The 20,702-nt window shown below is 45.5% G+C and overlaps 1 protein-coding gene and 1 non-coding gene across 3 annotated transcripts in view; one reads left to right on the forward strand and one right to left on the reverse strand.

Annotated features, from left to right (window-relative positions):
* Positions 1-726: 726 nt before the first annotated feature.
* PAN2 (poly(A) specific ribonuclease subunit PAN2) overlaps positions 727-20,702 on the reverse strand; it is a 29,936-nt gene continuing 9,960 nt past the window's right edge. For both annotated transcript variants that reach the window (XM_033138627.1, XM_033138628.1), the window contains exons 8-26: positions 19,619-19,715; positions 18,154-18,273; positions 17,180-17,299; positions 16,818-16,946; positions 16,195-16,394; positions 14,047-14,189; positions 13,638-13,741; positions 12,928-13,026; positions 11,720-11,796; positions 11,214-11,355; positions 10,023-10,160; positions 9,592-9,651; positions 8,835-8,925; positions 7,056-7,213; positions 6,733-6,876; positions 5,621-5,800; positions 5,162-5,255; positions 4,547-4,744; positions 727-1,424 (exon numbers count right to left, since the gene is read on the reverse strand). In XM_033138627.1, the coding sequence (XP_032994518.1) occupies positions 1,390-1,424; positions 4,547-4,744; positions 5,162-5,255; positions 5,621-5,800; positions 6,733-6,876; positions 7,056-7,213; positions 8,835-8,925; positions 9,592-9,651; positions 10,023-10,160; positions 11,214-11,355; positions 11,720-11,796; positions 12,928-13,026; positions 13,638-13,741; positions 14,047-14,189; positions 16,195-16,394; positions 16,818-16,946; positions 17,180-17,299; positions 18,154-18,273; positions 19,619-19,715 (2,329 nt within the window). In that variant the 3' untranslated portion in view covers positions 727-1,389. The remainder of the gene's footprint in view (positions 1,425-4,546; positions 4,745-5,161; positions 5,256-5,620; positions 5,801-6,732; positions 6,877-7,055; positions 7,214-8,834; positions 8,926-9,591; positions 9,652-10,022; positions 10,161-11,213; positions 11,356-11,719; positions 11,797-12,927; positions 13,027-13,637; positions 13,742-14,046; positions 14,190-16,194; positions 16,395-16,817; positions 16,947-17,179; positions 17,300-18,153; positions 18,274-19,618; positions 19,716-20,702) is intronic.
* Positions 18,436-18,509, forward strand: TRNAI-GAU. Its single transcript has one exon. It is a non-coding gene; the product is annotated as a tRNA-Ile (tRNA).

Genomic DNA, 20,702 nt, shown 5'->3' on the forward strand with positions numbered 1-20,702 from the left:
ACCATGATTGGCTCCATAGCATCCCATACGGAAGTGTAAGGCCTGCCTTTTTCACAGACGAATCCAACTTTAGCTGCCATCTACGCAGGTGGCGCTGTGGGTTAAACCACAGAGCCTAGGGCTTGGTGATCAGAAGGTCGGTAGTTTGAATCCCAGCTCCTGCCAACCTAGGAGTTTGAAAGCACATCAAAGTGCAAGTAGATAAATAGGTACCGCTCTGGCGGGAAGGTAAACGGCGTTTCCGTGCGCTGCTCTGGTTCACCAGAAGCGGCTTTGTCATGCTGGCCACATGACCCTGAAGCTGTACGCCGGCTCCCTTGGCCAGTAATGCGAGATGAGCGCCGCAACCCTAGAGTCGGATACGACTGGACCTAATGGTTAGGGGTCCCTTTACCTTTATCTTCAGTATCCCAATATATTCTCCACTTCCTGTTTGATATTATGCCCTTTAAAATCATTCTCAATTGTGGCACAATCTCTCTCTCTCTCTCTCTCTCTCTCTCTCTCACACACACACACACACACACATTGAACTCCCTGGTCATCAAGACTTGCTTGACACAAGGTTTGGGGCAGAGTTCTGAAGCTGCAAGTGTTGTAAAGCCTGACATTAATGACATTGTATTTACAGGGGGGCCAGGGATGACTGCAATTCAAAATGAAAAAAAAGAAGAAAGCAAACAGGACAGGCAAGGAAAGGAAAGGAAAAGCAGGACTACAAAGGAGTATCTGAAACACTGGCAGTGTTTTTACAGCTTGATTACATTTCATAGACTCCTTGACCACAATTCACGGACAAAATACAAAACAGTTTAAAAGCCACGGAAGTCCCATGGCAGTGGAATCCAGATCTACGTTGTTTCAGGTACAGTTCCGAGCCAGAAGATAAAACAGGTGCAAGTTTCTGCAAGTTCACCCAACTCTGCTAATGGCATCAATGGACACAGAAAGGATGGATATGAGCAAGTCACAGATCTGGCTTCACTCACCCCTTTTATACAAAATACATGTGAGAATAGTCTGGCATTAAGTGCCCTCGGGGAGTGTGTATGTTCAGCATCCAAACCATGAGAACAGCTCTTTCAGTGTAACTGTGCCCCTATGTGGTTACCAAAGGGTAGTGCTGTACGCTCTTGTCCCTAGTTATGTAGGATTTCTGGGATCTACGAGGATTGGAAAGGAAAATAGGGACAGAGGCACTCTGGCAGAATTCCCTTGGCCCCTGGAAATGTGCAGAGTGCCTGCTAACTACCCTGGCCTTCCCTTTTCATACACGCATATGCATCATAATCCACGTTCTAGGAAGTCGAGGTCTCGGAGAGCAGATTCTTTGACAGTCCCCTCCTGAAGAGCGCACAGAAGAGACGGGATGTGGAGAGGTCTTGAGGATCAGAGGGACAGCACTGTTGGGAACACAGCGGCACCTGTCGGAGAAATATGAAAACACAGCCCTGTGTGAACCATGGAACGGCAGCTGGCAACCACCTAGCTCCATGGATAGGATCCATGTCCCGGCATCATAAAGAAGACTCTGGACATTGGGGAACCAAAGGTGGCAGGCTTTCCCGGAGGAAAGGTCAGGGATTCGAGGGATCCACATCTTGAACCAATTAGCGCGATAAACCTTTCAGGAATGCTATTTGCTCTCAGTGCTTGTGCAGCACTGAAATACCATATTTTTCCATGTATAAGACTAGGTTTTTAAACCAAAAAATTAGGTTTAAAATTGGGGCTTGTCTTATACACGGGTAGTGCTAAGGGGTGTTTTCTTGATTTGGAGTCCCCCCAAATATGGGGCATCTTATACATGGGGTTGTCTTATACACGGAATAATACGGTAATTCTCCATATACATAAGATGCACCCACTTAAGTGTCCTCCACACATCCACATCCTATCTGCAAAACTTAAGTTTTAGAACAGAAGAAGAAGAAGAAGAAGAAGAAGAAGAAGAAGAGGAGGAGGAGGAGTTTGGATTTGATATCCCGCTTTTCACTACCCAAAGGAGTCTCAAAGCGGCTAACATTCTCCTTTCCCTTCCTCCCCCACAACAAACACTCTGTGAGGTGAGTGGGGCTGAGAGACTTCAAAGAAGTGCGACTAGCCGAAGGTCACCCAGCAGCTGCATGTGGAGGAGTGGAGACACAAACCCGGTTCCCCAGATTACGAGTCTGCCATTCTTAACCACTACACCAAACTGGCTCGTGCTTTCACCTATGCAAGATTGTACATACTGCCACCGGCCATACTTGAGGGTCGTTCCCATCACATTCTGCTTGAAAAACAATTACCGTACTTTTCCGTGTATAAGACGAGCTTTTTTTTTTAAAACTCTAAAAGCATGTTTGAAAACTTGGGTCGTCTTATACATGGGTAGTGCATGGGGGGGCGGGTGATTGGGTGCAGCTGCGAGCAGGAGCTTTTCAGCGGCGATTTTGTGGGTGATTGGTGGCTGCGTAAAGTGCTGCTTATGATTGGCTGATGCTGTGTTTATTCGGTGGGTGATTGGTTGCTGCGGCAAGGGTTGCTGTGGATTGGCTGCCGCTCCCTCAAATGAGCGTGCAATTGCCGTCTGCTGTTGGTGAGCGGGCAGACGCATGTATGCTTTGGCAACGCAAGCAATTATCAGCATTTGCCAGTCGGGTTAGTGATTTTTGGCACCCCCCCAAAAAGCTCAAAACTGGGTAATCCTCCCCCAAAATAGGGGTAGTCTTATACACAGGGGTGTTATACATGAAAAAATAAGTTATGTCCATGCGGAGACGGCAGTATCAAATCTGCCACGCGTATACTACTAGCTTGTTCTCTTTATAAAGACCTGCGTAACGAGCTTATCGACCTTCTTCTATTATCTATACCAGGTCATTCATCTTCTTGCAGACCAACGTAACCAAGTGACAGCAAACACGGCAATTTTTTTAAACTAGGGCAATAAGAATAAGGTCTACCATCTGACTAACTTGTTTAATGCCTAGAGTAAAGAAAGCCCACTCAATCATGTGTTGTATTTCTGGTCGAGGACAGCCATTAACTCTTTCATTTGTATAGATGTAAATTCTTAGAATGCATTTTGTACAGCCAACCAATCTAGCTATATCTGTATTTTACCGCATTTGATTCCTTTGCTATGGCTTGTGGCTGACGCAAATAAAGATTCTATCTATCAATCGAAGTAAGATGCTGGGAATTCAAACCTTAACCAAATTCTGCTCATGAGAGCCAGTTTGGTGTAGTGGTTAAGAGCGACAGACTCGTAATCTGGGGAACCGGGTTCGTGTCTGCACTCCTCCACATGCAGCTGCTGGGTGACCTTGGGCTAGTCACACTTCTTTGAAGTCTCTCAGCCCCACTCACCTCACAGAGTGTTTGTTGTGGGGGAGGAAGGGAAAGGAGAATGTTAGCCGCTTTGAGACTCCTTCGGGTAGTGAAAAGCGGGATATCAAATCCAAACTCTTCTTCTTCTTCTTCTTCTTCATTGCCTATAGAGGCATGGAAAAAGGAGGTGGGGCATACAATTCTGGAAGTATCAATATCCAGCACACACATGCTGACCACCCAACTTTTATGTTGTGTGCATGTGTACAAAACACAATAGGCAAGAATGGATATGACAGTCATAAAGACATAGATGGAAGTGGGCTCACATGTGGGCTCAGTTATCCTCAAGCACAGTCACACAGTGCCTGGTGGAAAATTGGGTCCTGGGATTATGGAGGTAGAAACCCCAAAGAAAATGTTAAAGTTGTTTATGTATGTAACAACAGCAGCTAGGATTCTTTGTGCGCAGAAATGGAAGGAAGAAGAAGTCCCCACTAAAGAAGAATGGATAAATAAGATAACGGACTATGCAAAATTAACAGCAAAATTAAGAGGATCTAATGATCAGTGTTTTATGGAAGAATGGATGCCTTTTTCAGATTACTTAAGAGAAATACGATGAGCTCACGAGCAAAATGAGCCACAGAAGTAATTAGATTATAATACTGTGGTTAAGATTTGAGAGATAAAAGATAGGGAGCAGCAGAAGGGGAGAAACAACAATTCCATGGAAAATGGGATGGGAAGTAAACAAAAATTAGAGAAAAGACGAAATTGTGATTCGATTGTATGTGTTAAAAATGTTGAAACTTAATAAAATATAATTGGAAAGAAAGAAAAGTGGGCCCAGAAATTCATCAAAGACTGGACCAAATTTACGAATTATTTAAAAGACAAATTTACGAATTATTTAAAAGACAAATTTACGAATTATTTAAAAGACAATAGTATTCAATCAAATACGTTGACAGGATTGCAAGAAGCTTTGTAGATTATTGAAGAAATGTCGTTGTAAATATGAAATTATAGTGATTAAGCTGGATATGATGATTTAAAGCAATGATTGAGTTAAGAAGTATAGTATAAAGCGACAGATATTAGAAAATCATGTGGAGGATTTGAGGGAAGTCACGGCCCTAAAAGGCCAAAATGTTAAATGAATGAATGAAAATATAAATGTGATTATATATATATATATAATTTTAAAAAAAGAAAAGTGGGCCCTTACTCTTGGGGCTGCTTTGGCCATCAGGTTCAGGCACCTTCCAGTCCATTTTCCTCCCTTTCTCGTACAGGCCCTTCAGCACTTTGCGGAACTCCTCAGGCTCCAAGCCCCCAGTGCTCAGGTCCACATACTTCCTGTATAGCTGGAGGGCAGTGCGTGCATCTTCAATGCTGTCGTGAGTCTCCCCTTGGATCTTCAGATCTATGGGAAACAGAAAGAATCCAGCCGGTGGCCCATGTTGCCTTGCCTACTCCCACCGCACCAGGAAAGGCGAAACACTTCTAATGGTTGCTGCTTAGGGTAAAGGATTTGCCCTTCCTCAGTCTATCAAATCTAGAAAACAGCATACCCAACCTTCAGGCCCTGGTATTGACCCATTCCCCTCCTCGGACCCTCCCCTCCTTGGAGCTCCGTCTGTTGATGTTCTCCAGTTCAGCTCTGCGGGCTCAAATTCTCAACTCCGAATTCTCAACTCCAGCACTAGGCTGGGGGGGCGTCAAGGACATTTCGATCCTCTTGACACAGATGCAAAGGGAATTACTGTGCTCAATGGAAGCCTTGGCAGCGATGTCAGGCTGGCTGGGAGATGGATAGGCACCGAATAAGGTCTGTACTGACCCAAAAAATACCAGGCAAGGAAGCGCAGCGAGATCATCCTCTTCCTGGGCATGTGGAACAGGTAGACGGTGTCAATCACCTGGTCCCTGGGAACCTGCAAGAACAGGCAAGGTCCAGTTATGTTCTGGGAGTATATGAGTCCGGAGGACTCTTACAAGCACTCAGCTAAACAGTCCTGGACTTACAAAAATTCCAGGCAGAAGCATAACACCTGCTGCTTTTATGATCCCATAAATGTTTGCCAGATGAATGGCTTATTTTGGCACAAGCACTTAGAGGCAACAATCTATTTTCGTGGTTTCTGAATCTTCCTACTGTCAAGAATGCCTTTCCCCACTGATCTGTCTGCTAAGAAATCCAAGTGTGCCCCCTGTGCATTGTCAGCTCCTTCACATGCAGAGGCCCAAACATATATATATGAGGGACATATATGTCAAGGTTCAAAACGGAGGCAGTCACCATGATGTTGATGACCCGGAAGTCTTTTTGCAATCCATGACCCACAAACTTGACCCCGACATCGATGAGGAAGCGTAGTTTCAGGTAGGTGGATTTGAGGGTGGTGAGGTGTTTGGAGGAGATTTTGGCATCCAGATCCCCAGGCTTTATTCCCGAGTATTGAGTGAGGTAATCCACCACCTATAAGGGGCAAAGGAAGGTGGAAAGGAAGTAAACAATGCATTCAATGCAAAGGATTCTTTTAGTTCACAGAGAACAGCTCATTCTGTTAGCCTGAAGTAGGGAACCTTTTTTAATCTGATGGGCGTGTGCCCTTTCTGAGCAACGTCTTGCGACCACATGTCAGTGGTGGGTGGAGCAATGTGCTGAGGCAAGCAAGAGGCTTTGTCTGGCAAAAAACACTCAAGGAGGGTGAGGGGTATGGCCTATGGAAAGTCCCAAGGGCCAGACAGAAAGGCCTAGAGGACCACATTCAGCCCCCAGGACCAAGGTTGCCCTCCCCATGTCAAAAAAAGGTAAAGGACCCCTGACAGTCCAGTCGCGAACAACTCTGGGGTTGCAGCGCTCATCTCGCTTTACTGGCCCAGGGAGCCAACGTTTGTCCGTAGACAGTTTTTCCCAGTCATATGGCCAGCATGACTAAGCTGCTTCTGGCAAAACCAGAGCAGCGCAAGGAAATGCCCTTTACCTTCCCGCCAGAGCGGTACCTATTTATCTATTTATCTACTCACACTCTGATGTGCTTTCCAACTGCTAGGTTGGCAGGAGCCGGGACCGAGCAACGGGAGCTCACCCCGTCACGGGGATTCGAACCGCCGACCTTCCAATCGGCAAGCCCTAGGCTCAGTGGTTTAGACCACAGCGCCACCTGTACCTCCCCATGTTAGCCCATCCCAAACAGCTTTCTGCAAGCCCATCCCTCACCTTCCAGGACTGCAAGGACAAGGACTGGGCTTCACAGCACAGCTACTGCTACGTGGAATGGGGATAACACTATCCTATCAAGGAAAGTTCTTGAGATGAAGAGAGTTGGGGACCAACTTGTCTAAAGCCTCCTTAGTAGGGAGAGCCAGCATTAGCTCTGCAAGGTTTTCGCAGAGAAAGCTTCCTACCTGTTCTTGCGTGGAAATGTAATCATCGATGAAGGGAACGCCCTCATTGGGACCCTGCCCCCTCACACACGTAATCCTGGCCACCGACATCTGACTGGGCTTGATAGTGGATTTGGTCCCGTCACTGCGAAGCTCAGCCTCCTCCTATTGCGTATTTTTAAGGGGTGCACAAATTATGTTCTGTGCGGCCTCCTCACAAACAAGAGCTCCCATTGGCCCTATGAAGAGGCCGCTGCTCAAAGGCCTACAGGCGAGAGGTTCAGGAACCTTCCAGTCCTCCCAACCTGACACACACACCCCTCTCGCCGCAACGCAATGCCTACCTCGTTGAGGGTGACAAATTCAGCATCCAGCCCCACCAGGTCCCCAACCTGGGGCATCTCATTCAGCATGAGTGGGATGAAAGTGGCGTGACACTTGCGCTGCTTACGGGCGAGCGAGGCCTCGGCAAGCAGCACGCTGGCTTCGATGGGGTTCTTAACTGAAAGAGGGAAAGAAAATCTGAGATCAGCTGTTTTGCTCAGTTCCAGGATGCCTTCTGAGATGGCAGTCTGAATGAAGAAAGCAGCCCAGGGGAATCCCACAGGAGGCCTCATAGGTACAAGCTTCTTCTATATACTTCTATATGGAGGCCGCCCAGAGTGGCTGGGGGGACCCAGCCGGATGGGCGGGGTACAAATAAATTATTATTATTATTATTATTATTATTATTATTATTATTATTATTATTATTATTATTATTATACAGTTATATCCAATTTCTCAAAAAAAGTGTAAGCAGCAAGGGAAAAAAGGCTGGCTTAGTCAAACCTATGTGAGGAAGACAGGGCCCAGAACAGTCTGAAAGAAAACCTGCCAATATCACAGGGCTAATTCAACCAGAGGATTCACAGTAATGAACCACAACCCTTTACAAGTTCAGGATTTTCCTATTAAGATCGTATCCAGAGCACAGGTGTCCCAGCACTGAAGCGGATCACATCGATCCCTTGTGACACAGATAACATGCCAAAATGGATGCGATGGTATGTAAGTGAGCTCTGTCGAGCAGCCCAAAATTTTTCAAGAAGCATGGACACTGTTACAGCAGAAATGCCAAAAAACATTGGTGCCTGCGGAATCATCAGGACACTTGGGGCTGTGTAGTGAAGTGGTCCGTTTTACACAGCGGCCTGGAAGTTACACCAAGGTGCCAAAGTTTCACCCCAAAGCAGTGGTTTCTGGTCTGCGTTACAAACCCAGACAATCATTTTCATGACGTAGTGATGATCAGTCGGTTTCACTTCCTCCTGATTTCAACACATTTCCTTGCAGAACCCACTCAGCTTTGCCCCCTTAATCTCTGTGGCATATGACTACCTCACAACAACCCATCCCTTGTGAAGGAGGGAAGAGCTCTTTTGCTTAGTGTTAAAAGGATGTCTCACTGGAATTTCCTACTTGGCACTAGTCAGGCATCAGTATTAGGCAAAACAGGGAGGGGACAGCTGTGGAGGTCAAGATATGGGGGCACAGGGGCTGTGAGGAAGGCTGACAAGACAGGGCCTGTTTCAGCCCCCAAACTATTTATCAACAGGACAGAAACAACGCTTTCCTCCTTGATCAACAAAGATTCAAAAGCAATGGCTAAATTAACATGTGAATGCATCAAATATGTGAATAACGGATCAAAGATGAATAACCAAGTGTCGATGTAAGAAACTGACTGCATGGGGAGGGGGGGGGAAGAGTTAGGTATTTCCTGAGCCACACTGTGATGCCAGGCTTGCTACTAGAAAGCAGGCAGAGCTATATCTAAGGTGCTCATTTAGGCATCAGCTCTCCACCAATGTTTGGAAGCGAGGCCTGTCTGTGTTGTTTTGACATGGTTATGTTGCTGAGCAATGCAATACCAACGCTGTCTGTCCATACTCCACCAACCATGGTTGGAAGGTGGAGCGTTTGTTTAAGAACCCTAGCTGCCCCAGGGAATCTGCAGCAGACCATGGTTGAACTTGGGTTTTGCTGAGCCCCAGAGTAGTATTCTCCATTTTTAATTTAATTTTTGTTCCAGAGTCCAGCTCTTTCCATGTAGTCAAAGGCACACATGCACACACACTCACTGGTTAAATTGTACTTGGAGTGGAGGTTCCTTCGCACATAATAAAGGATGGCAGGTACCTTCCAGCTCATGTCGAATTGCACGGCCTCACACTGCAAATTCAAAAGCAAATAATAAATATTTTTTTTAAAAAATGGGAGCATCCTACGCATTTGAGTTGTGTGTTCTTCTGGGGTTGTCTTTTTCCCTATTGTTTGTTCTTATGTACCAGAAAAATACGCAACTTCTCAATGGCAAAAAATAGGGATGCATTGGCATTATCTTAATGTACTTCTTAATGTTTCTTACACTGTGTAATTTTGCACTAGAATGGGTACCGGACCTAGTTGTCTCGTAAATGGAGACATTTTAGAGGTTTTTAAAACAAGCTTTTAGCCCTCGTAATTGGAGAAATAGTTTGGAAAAGTACACAGACCATCTCCAAAAAGGCTCCGGGCTTCTGTTAGGAAATCTCCTATGCTGTGCATTGGGCTGGGGAACCTCTAACCCTCCATGAATGTTGATGACTGGGGCTGATTGGAGTTCAACATCTGGAAGGTCACAGATTCCTGCCTTTTCCCGACAGACATTTCGCCCCTTCCCTGCAAAACCTCTAGGGCTGTTGCCTCCGCTCCACACCAAAAAAAGTTCTGCAAAATGTGAGGTTCAGAAAAAGTGTGCAAAGTGAACTTGATGCAAAAAAAAAAGCTTATTTACATACCTGTTACTTATGTATAGAAATTGAGAGCACAGAGTATGAACCGTCTTGATCTCCTTACCTTATCCACAGGCTCAATGAGAAAGTCATTGAAAAGGTACCACTGTTGGTGTGTGACCCCCTGTGCAAATGGAAGATGGAAGATTTGTGTCAATGTATACCATTTTCACTTACAGATAATGAATGAATCACGGTCACACAGGTACGACTGCCTATAGCCAAGGCAGCTCTGTGACAAATATGACAACAGAAAAACAAGGGGATTCTCCTAAGGCAGCCTTCCCCAATTTGATGCCCTCCAGATGTTCTAGTCTATAAATGTCATCAGCCCTGGCCAACATGGCTGATAGTCAGGAATTATGGGAGTTGTAGTCCAAAACATCCAGAGGGACCAGACATGGGAAGGCTGTAGCACCATTGATAAGATATGAGAATTACAGATTGGTGAATGTAAAGTTCAGTAGGCTGTATACTCTCTTCTGATTGGCTCACCTCCTTCCTTTGGTGGTAGGTCTCCCCCACTTTTATGTGCCCCACCAGGCTGCCCCCAGTCCGGGAGTCCAGAATGTGCACAATGGTTGCCATAAGATCATAGACGTATGTTGACTCCTGGTCATCCAACACAGTCAGCTGCAAAGAGGAAGAAGAGTTCATCAACTGGCTAGATTTCTTTTCGGTTATTTTAAGCAGCTAGACAAAACCAACTGTTAAGGAACACCATTCTCCCCCAAAGGAGCGGGGAACTGGCAAACACTGACACACACACTGTATGCCAGGCCTTTAAATTCTAACTCCAGGGATCCAGCCTTTCTGAAATCTTGTTTTCTTTTTAGCAATGGCAGCACAAACCAGGATTACACCCCCAGGCTAATGGAGCATCTTAGATTACCTTAGGCAGATTCTCTCACAGCATTAAAAAAATTAAATTAAAATTAAAAAATAAAAATTATTTTTAAAGGGGGGGGGGAGAAAAGGATTATAATCACTTCCATATTAAATATTTTTATCAAACAAGCCTGACTGAATCTGCGCACACTCTGATAGACAGACACCTGCTTGAGATTGGGGGGGGGGGATATTTTGGAGGATGCTACTGTATCTGCATAATCCTGTTTTCCGTTCCTCCTGCAGTATGGGCCTTTCCCTATCTTACCCAGAGGGATCATTTCACCTGCTTTACAAAAGTATTCCCAACATATGAAGTGCTACCATGTCCACTTATCTCTGGGCTAAACCTAACTCCTTCACCCTTCTCTCATATGATTGACGAGCTGAATCAAAACTTCTGAAGTCGCAAGAGGCAGAACTTCTGAACTGCAAGGGCCACTTCACAGGTTGCAGGAGTGCACAGTAAACGTGTACCTGGGAGCTGCCTGGCGTGTATTCTACTTCATATTTTCATTCACCCAGCCCTCCATTTACAATCTCTGCTGCGACATCAGCTGTTAGTCACTGCCTTGAAAGATCAAATGACAATTGTACAGGAAGGGGCCAAAACTAGCTCCACATTCTTCCATCCAACAATTAAAATAATTCTGTACTGAGGTAGCAAATGCCACGGCACACCTGGAGAGTCTGCCCTTAATTGTATCAAAGTGAGCACCGCACAGAATTCCTGAGAAAGCATTTAGAAACCAGGCACTATGGGGCGACTTTCTTGCCAGAGGTGATGAGATGACGTACTTCTGCGCTTTCATCCCAGTTGTAAACCTCCAGTTCCTTGTTCTTGGAGAGCTTCATCTTGATAGAATAAGGAATCCAGATGTTCTTCAGCTCTTCAATGGAGGTATAAGACTGCCCTCCCTCTGCCATTCCTAATTCGTTCCTGGAAGGCAAGAAAACACACAAACAGGAGGATTTGTACAATACAATGCAGTTTGAGCTTTTCTGCAAGTTGTTTATACAGAATTCTAGATACCCTAAATATGATGTTCCACGTTTCCCAATCTGTACTGTCATTGTCATTTTACTGCTGCGGTTTTATGCTCTGTGCCCTTTCTACTGCATAACGTAGTATAGACAAAATGGAGGTAGAAGTGATATCGCCTTTCACCCGTTAAAAAAAAAATTGCTAAAGGAAGGGTAGGAACACAAGTAGTACTGAATTGGAGAGAACAAAAAAAGGTTTTTCTAGACAAAAAAAGTAGAGTTTTTATTCTATGAACCACACTTAGATGATAAATGCTTACCATTCCCCAACAGGTATTTCTCTACTTTGGGGGAGTTCCAGACCACCTTTCTTCATCATCAACTTCTTAAAGGCATACTGAAAATAAAAGGTAAATTAAAAGTAGAAACATTTATTTTCTATATCATTTTTAATAACTCTTCAAAAATATTCCACAATGTTTATCATTGTATCCAATTTCTTTTTCAACACAAACTTTCTTCTTGACTTCTTGAGAGCCAGTGTAGTGTCATGGTTAAGAGCGGTGGACTTGTAATCTGGTGAATGAGGTTCGCGTCTCTGCTCCTCCCCATGCAGCTGCTGGGTGACCTTGGGCTAGTCACACTTCTTGGAAGTCTCTCAGCCCCACTCACCTCACGGAGTGTTTGTTGTGGGGGGAGGAAGGGAAAGGAGAATGTGAGCCGCTTTGAGACTGTGTCAAATAGAAGGTAGGTAAAAGGTAAAGGACCCCTGGACAGTTAAGTCTAATCAAAGGCGACTATGGGGTTGCAGTGCTCCTCTCGCTTTCAGGCCGAGGGAGCCGGCGTTTGTCCACGGACAGCTTTCCGGGTCATGTGGCCGGCATGACTAAACCGCTTCTGGCGCAATGGGACACCATGATGGAGACCAGAGCGCACGGAAACACAGTTTACCTTCCCGCCACCACAGTACCTATTTATCTACTTGCACTGGCGTGCTTTCAAACTGCTAGGTTGGCAGGAGCTGGGACACAGCAACGGGAGCTCACCCCGTCGTGGGGATTCGAACCGCTGACCTTCTGATCAGCAAGCCCAAGAGGCTCAGAGGTTTAGACCATAGTGCCAACTCACTCACCAGGCACATCTGCCCTGCCTCCAAAGCCTCTGGCCATTCACACGGGGTTTCACATCTGAACAAGAGCCCAAGAGGATATTCTCACATTGTGAGGTTCATTTCCCAAATTTTATTTGGGAAACAGACAACCTTGACATGAGCTTGCATGTGCTGGATTGTCTGCACATAGATCTTATTTGAACAACCAGTGAGGTTGGGAGTTGGCATTGCCAGTTGGTGTGTGTGTGTGTGTGTGTGTGTGTGTGTGTGTGTGTGTGTGTACGGTGCCCTCTTGCTCCTGCTCCTCCACAGTGCACAGGGAAGCAATCAAAGTATTGAGTGATCTGGTTTAAGGGTGCCCTCGAAAGGCAACTGAATGGAAACCGAAATGAAAAAGAAAAAGGCACTCTCCTATACCTCTGCCTGCATCTTCCAGAATTCTGCCTCTTTGGAGCTGTTCACTTCACAGTTAATGACCAAAACATCAGGCAGGCAGCGGATATTGCGGGTCTGGACCTTGAATAGCAGAGAGAAGATGTGCAATGTAAGGGCAAGTGACACAGAATCATGCTTGGTACCACTGTTGTGGCTTTATTTTACAGTAGTGCGTCTCCAGCTGTTGTTGGAACTACAACTCCCATCATCCCTGACCCGCTAGCTAGGGATGATGGGAGTTGTAGTCCAACAGCTGGAGACCCAAGTTTGAAAACACGGTTTTTGCTGTCACAAGGGATGCAAAGTGGTTGATCTAATAATCTCTTGCTTGTTAAAAGATGGCACCACCAGAGGTTTTCTAAGATGCCGAAGGCTGAAGTGAGTGGAGATGAAATCATATTGACCTCCTAGAACATCTTGCCCCGTCTGCAGTGTCAGCTTAAGAATTTAAGCTTCAAAGCATAATGATGCTTTATCTGAGACCGTACAAGCTGAAGACCTGGAAACTGATAAAAACTTTGGGATGGTCAGCTCTCTTATCAAGTGCCCTGCAGTGCTTGTGTTCTCAGGCCCATGTTGGCTGATGTAGCCTTGCAAGATACATTAGATTCCCCTGTATCAATGCTGCAGCCCTGGTCCAGGTAGTCCATTCACACCGGCTTGCTCTATGCAACTGTTCCCTCCCAACTTACCGTGGGTTGGTATTTCTCGCAGTTTTCGCACCAGGCTTGGGTGTTCTGTTCCAGGCAGATGCTTCGCTTTAAGATCTGAGCAAATTCATAATCCTTGATTTTATCTTTAAAAGGAGGGAAGGAAAAAAGGAAGGGGTTTTAATTTCCAAAAAGAGCCAATCAAGAAGTAAAACTTAACCAGCCAGGGAAGAACGTAGAAGAAAACCCTAACCCTGCACCATTCTACAGATGCTCCTATCATATTTTGAGAACCCTAGCCAGTGCCTTTCCAGGCAAGTTGTTCCAGCCTGGTAAGCTTACAAGAACCAACTGAAAGGCAACAAGCTCACATTAAAGAATGAAACAATCCCCATTCCATTCAACTCTGTGCTTTTCCCACCCCTGCATTCCCACCCCTTAAAAGTCATACCGTTGCTCTCAGGGTAGGACAATGTAAAGAGGAGTGTGGATGATACTCGGACAGTCTCTTTGCCACAGCGGCACATGCTGCAGTTCTCCACTTCACAGCTGAAAAGCTGCCCGATGACAGAGTCCCCCGAAGATCCGAAGTTGCTAGAAGAGATGAGGCGAGATCAGCAGAGTGCCGGGTTCAGTATTTAGGAGGGCGATACATAAACACCTCTGCCAGTTACTTCACAAGACAACAGCTTCCAAACATAGTTAGGATTGTTGGGCCCTAACCCTTTTCAGGCAGAAAACACAACCAAACAGGGAATGTGACAGTTGGTAGCAATCCCATGTAACCTGAGAAGAACAACGCTGATGAATCAGACCAAGGGCCTATCTAACCCAGTATCCTGCTTCCAATGGAGGCCAGCCTCTGGGGAAGCTTGCAAGCAGGACATGAGCGTAATAGCAATCTCCCTTGCAACTGGCTTTCACATTGCCACTAACTCTGAAAGTGGTGTGCAGTCATCGTCAGCATGAGCCAATCATGCAGTTCTCTGTAGTTTCCTAAAGATCAGAATCTGAACTATGGGCAATCGGATGGCACTCCAACAGTGTCATGGAATTCTACTCAATATTGATCCAGAGTAGAATCCCAATGTATTGTTAGCAGAGTAAAAACTTAAATGTTGCAGGATTCCCCAAAAATAGAACAGAGGCAATTGTATTTCATCCAGCAGAGTTTTACGACTACTGACGCAAATGAGCATAATGGTCACAAATCTAATACATTGAGGATTGACACTGTCCATAAGAAATCCAGTTGCAGCAGACTTTACTTTTTTTAATGCATTTTTTATTAAAGATTTCTTGGTTTACAAAAGTATGTGCAATGTCTCTTTTTTCAAGTTACATTTTCTACAGATCAGTTTCATTTGTTGAGACATTAGGAAGAAAAGGGGAGAAACTGACAATAACTTATAATAAGTCTAAACCTTAAAACTGAGGATACTATGTACAGAACACCACACCAGAAGGAAAAGAGATAGAAAGAAAAAGTGAAATCCAGGCTTCTTCTGGCCCTACTTTTATAGTCAGCATGACCTTGACAGAAAGAGATAAGAGAACCAGCTGTACTCAGCTTCTCTGAAGGAATACAGTGGAACCTCAGGTTATGTACCGTCCTCCTTATGAACGCTTTGGGTATTGAGCTCTGCTAACCCAGAAGTAGGTGCTCCTGGTAACGAACTTTGCCCCGGGATGCGAGCGGAAGTCATGCGGCGGTGGCAGCAGGAGGCCCCATTAGCGAAAGCGCGCCTCAGGTTAAGAACAGTTTCGGCTTAAGAACAGACCTCCGGAACGAATTACCGATAGGTTCATAACCGGAGGTACCACTGTAACCCAAACATCATGAACCTTCTGCTTGTTTCTTTCACACAGAGAAGCTTCCAGAACCCTCTTGAATTAATTAAAATAGGAAAGATCTCTACACAGTACAGTGGTACCTCTGGTTAAGTACTTAATTCGTTCCGGAGGTCCGTTCTTAACCTGAAACTGTTCTTAACCTGAAGCACCACTTTAGCTAATGGGACCTCCCGCTGCGCCGCCAGAGCACGATTTCTGTTCTTATCCTGAAGCAAAGTTCTTAACCTGAAGCGTTATTTCTGGGTTAGCGGAGTCTGTAACCTGAAGCGTCTGTAACCTGAAGCATATGTAACCAGAGGTACCACTGTAGTTTAAGTCAGCATAACCCAGGTACACCCTCTGCGCATGTGTGCCTTATTTCTGTCGCAGGTAGTCACAGCCTTCTCTCTCATGCATGGTTGATGGGAAGGCTGGTTTGGGGAGGAAAGTAGAGGAACACCCTTCTTCATCTTCTCAAACAGAATCAAAGGCAAAAGAGCCAACAGGAGGAATGAGAAGGGGACACAGCTTTAGCGTCTAATGGAAAGGAGATTTCTGCCAGCTGGGGGAGAAGGGGATCAAAAGCAGAGGATGAGACATGGGGTAAACCTCATCAGGGTGCTCAAGCATGACTTTGGCTGCGCTCACCTGCGTTTATCTACTTTAAACCAAGTTAGACCTAGGAGAGGGAGCAGAACAAACAGGCATGCAGGTTCTCAAAGTTTCCAAGAGGTAAAAAAATGGGGGGGGGAGACATGACCGTTACCTGCTGCCAATGCCCCGGTAAGCCTGAGGTCCCTCCTGCTCTTGGGTTTCCTGATGGAGCTGGGTTAGAATGAAGCGATTCCAGCTCTGAACCAAACGGCCTAGATTCACTTTCCCCGTGGCCTCGTCAGAGTCCGCCAAGATCAGCCCCAAAGCAGCTGCCTCTGGAATGGTGCGGAAGGCGCGGAGGAAGTTGCTGCCCTGAAATGAAGGAAATGGCCTTGTATTTTTTTTAAAAAAATAAAATGCTGGGCGCGCTCAAGCCCAACCAAAACCCTGAAAAACTGAGCTCCAAATATGTTTTATCGTGTTTTTAATATTCTGTTGGGAGCTGCCCAGAGTGGCTGGGGAAACTCAGCCAGATGGGCAGGGTATAAATAAATAATTATTAATAATAATATCATCATCATCATCATCAATGGCTCATCCCAGGACAGACAGCCCCTCCTTCCACCCACCTGTCTTCCCACATCCTTGCCAAGAGAAAACATAATGATAATTGAGACCTGTTTCAGTCTCATAGGCTTTCCTGCCTATGACTCCGAATAGACACCTGTACTCCAAATAGCATCCTGTGAAGGGTGTAAGGATTCTGCACGGTGCCTTCCATTTGCCCATGTTTACCTGACAAGGGTCTCCTCTGGACAAATCCAGCATGTGGAATAGGAAGCCCAGCTCACAGCTCAGGCAGAACTCTTTCTGGCACAAGTGGTTCTGGACCAGGCAGCGCACCGGCTCTAGGAAATACAGGACCTGAAGAAAGGACAGTGGGTAGATGAGACCGAGATTATCACAACTTGCAAAATATGTATAAATGGAAAATATGTACAAAATGTTTGAGATATTGGCGGATGTAAAAAATCAAAATTCAATAAAGTATTTATTTACCGAAAAGTATTTATTTACCAAAAAAAAAAAAAGAGACCGAGATTATCACAGGGAGGCGGAGGCAATGCATGACTGAGAGTAAACCACTTTGCACCCACCTGGATCATGCAGTTGCAGTAGGAATTTGGAATATGGGGCTCTAGTCCGGCAAAGAGAGTCTTGTTATAGTGTTTGAAGTCAAAGTCCTCCAAGCCCAACTTGGAATATTTAATTGTGACCTAAATCAGGCAAGAAAATATAATTGTACAACAAGGATATTGTTTACGTAAATACACTGGAGCGCACGCTTACTCGACACGCCAGCATGAGGAAGAGAACCACAGCCCAAGTGAAACTGTTCAAAGGCCATTTGTTTTTGGCACACCTGCACGAGCTCATCCGATTCTCTCGAGATCTTAATCTGCCCAGAAGCCAAGATCGTAATGCAGATTTCGGGGCTGTTCCCATGTGACTCAAACCCATGAATGGAGGTAGCGTAAGTGACGCGAAAATCCCCGTTCGCTTCTCTTGCTCCACAGATCGCAACATGAGGCAATCTGCCTCGCAAGGAGCAGGCTGTGAGCAAGACTTCCACCCACCCTGGTCTGGCAAGCTTTCATTATGCAAGAGAGAGGACTGTTCTACCATAGTCTAATTGGTGCTGGGATGGAATGGGAATTTATAAAGCTGGCTTCAAAGTGCATGGCCCTTCATGCTGCCTTCTTGTGCCCCTAGTCACCTTTCTTCCTAAAAACGCTTTGCATCTCCCTCTGTAGATATTGGGCAGGCTTCAACTAAGGAGTCCCATCACCAGAAGACCACCACAAAGACTTCTACCCATACAATAGGGTTCTCCCCCCCACTCATCTCATGTGCCCCACAAAATTGGCTCAATGGGGTCAGGAGAACCCCTGGGACAGAATGCAGGGGAAGAAGAGGGGGAATTGTTCTGTCTGTAAGCTGAAATGCTTGCCCTGGTGGAAAGATCGACGTAGTACAATGCTGAATTCCTTCCATTATATATCAAATACATATTTGTTCATACCTTCCTCTGCAAAATATCCAACACCCTGGCAAGTGTTTAAACACAGACCTTCCTGTATTTCTTTGCCACCATGTAGATATGCGGTTCCTCTTCCCGTCCAATGGGGGATTCAGGGACCTGGCTGAAATTATCAAACTCATTATCCAGCTCTTTCAGTCGATAGGGAATCTGAAAAAGACAGTGGGATGCCAATCCACAGAGCTTTTGCACTGTAACCATTCCAATTTTTGACTCTCTAATATCAGAATGAGCTACCCTCAGATATCAGAAAAGTAGGAGCATGTGAAAAATACCGCATGTACCCCATTTGAACCTAAAACACACGAAGGAGCCTGGATAGCTCAGTTGGTTAGAGCGTGGTACCGATAATGCCAAGGTTACAGGTTCAATCCCTGTATGGGGCAGCTGCATAGTCCTGCATTGCAGGAGGTTGGACCAATCAGGGATTAGCAAACTTTTTCAGCAGGGGGCCAGTCCACTGTCACTCAGACCTTGTGGGGGGCCAGACTATATTTTGGAAAGAAAAAAAATGAACGAATTCCTATGCGCCACAAATAACCCAGAGATGCATTTTAAATAAAAGGACACATTCTACCCATGTTAAAACACACTGATTCCCGGACCGTCCGGATTTAGAAGGCGATTGGGCTGGATCTAGCCCCCGGGCCTTAGTTTGTCTACCCATGGACTAGATCAGGCATCCCCAACTTGTGGCCCTGAGATGTTTTGGCCTACTACTCCCATGATCCCTAGCTAACAGGACCAGTGGTCAGGGATGATGGGAATTGTAGTCCAAAACATCTGGAAGGCCGAAGGTTGTGGATGCCTGGAATAGATGATCCTCGGGGTCACTTCCAACTCTACAATTCTAGGATCCTAAGGCTGCTACCTGGCTTTTTCTCACCATGTTGGCTCCAAAATGCACATCCGTGTAAGTGACACACACAACACAACACAACACAACACAACACAACACATGGAGCTGCCTCTCACCCTATGAGGCAGAAGCAGATAGGCAATCAAATTGTTAGCTGGCATCCACTTCTAAAATAGCACACTTCTAAAGCAGCATTTTAAAATTTCAGGTTACATGATTACAGGATGTGCTGGTTCTTAAGCTAAGCTATAGCCAACAGGATCTCTACCTGTAAAGGCATCTACCTTCCTGTAAAAAAATAAAAAAAAACCAACCCCAAAGAAACAGCATATTCTGTGCCATTACAAATCTAAAGGAAACATGTTCAGAATTCAGATGAAGAAATCAGTTCCCCAGCCACACCCTAGCTGTCAACTTTTCCCTTTTCTTGCGAGGAATCCTATTCGGAATAAGGGAATTTCCCTTAAAAAAGGGGGAAAGTTGACATCTATGCCCTAAACCACAAGCCCTTCTGGAGTAAACAAGATCTTTAACAATACATATAACCACCACCACAATACATATAACCATCACCCAAGAACTACAACTCTCAAGGTGTTCAACAGGCACAAAAGTGACAGACAGCCAACTAGCTACCTGGTTTCGGAGCTTGTTCCTGGGGTTTGGAGCATATCCAATGAAGCCAACTTTCTTCATGGCACGAAGGATCTCTGGGTCAACCGCTGGGGCTCGTCTACAAAAAAACACTGTGGCTCAGACAACACTGTCCGATCCCGTTTGACAGTGTACTCCTCAAAGGAGCGAGGCAAGCTTCCCAAAGAGATGCAGTCATTTATTTGGGGAGCTGTGGGATCCCTGGGAACATGCCCAGATATTGTAAGAATTAAATATCCCCTACCTCTATTACATAAAGAAGGCTGATCGCCGAAGAATTGATGCTTTTGAATTATGGTGCTGGAGGAGACTCTTGAGAGTCCCATGGACTGCAAGAAGATCAAACCTATCCATTCTCAAAGAAATCAGCCCTGAGTGCTCACTAGAAGGACAGATCCTGAAGCTGAGGCTCCAGTACTTTGGCCACCTCGTGAGAAGAGAAGACTCCCTAGAAAAGACCCTGATGTTGGGAAAGATGGAGGGCACAAGGAGAAGGGGACGACAGAGGATGAGATGGTTGGACACTGTTCTCGAAGCTACTAACATGAGTCTGGCCAAACTGCGAGAGGCAGTGAAGGATAGGCGTGCCTGGCGTGCTCTGGTCCATGGGGTCACGAAGAGTCGGACACGACTGAACGACTGAACAACAACACCTCTATTACTGGATGCTAATGTTACCAGACTCTGAAAGGAATCTTATGTCCCTCCCAAGATACCCAGAGTGAATTAAAATAATATTTTAAAAGAAGTACATACAGAATAACATGCAATGTCTATACAGTGGTACCTTGGTTCCCCAATGTCTTAGTTGCCGAACAAATCAGCTCCCGAACGACGCAAACCCAGAAATAAGTGTTCCGATTTGCGAACGCTTTTTGGAAGCCAAACGTCTGACGTGGCTTTCGCTTGAGTGCAGGGAGCCCTTGCAGCCAATCAGAAGCTGCGCCTTGGTTTTCGAACGGAATGGATTAAGTTTGAGAACCAAGGTACCACTGTAATGTAAAAGAACAAAGTAATTAAATTACAGTCCAATATCAACAAGGAGCAGAAAAGAAGAAAGGAAACC

The sequence above is a fragment of the Lacerta agilis genome, chromosome 2 (assembly GCF_009819535.1).
Source record: "Lacerta agilis isolate rLacAgi1 chromosome 2, rLacAgi1.pri, whole genome shotgun sequence".
Classification (NCBI taxonomy): Eukaryota; Metazoa; Chordata; class Lepidosauria; order Squamata; family Lacertidae; genus Lacerta; species Lacerta agilis.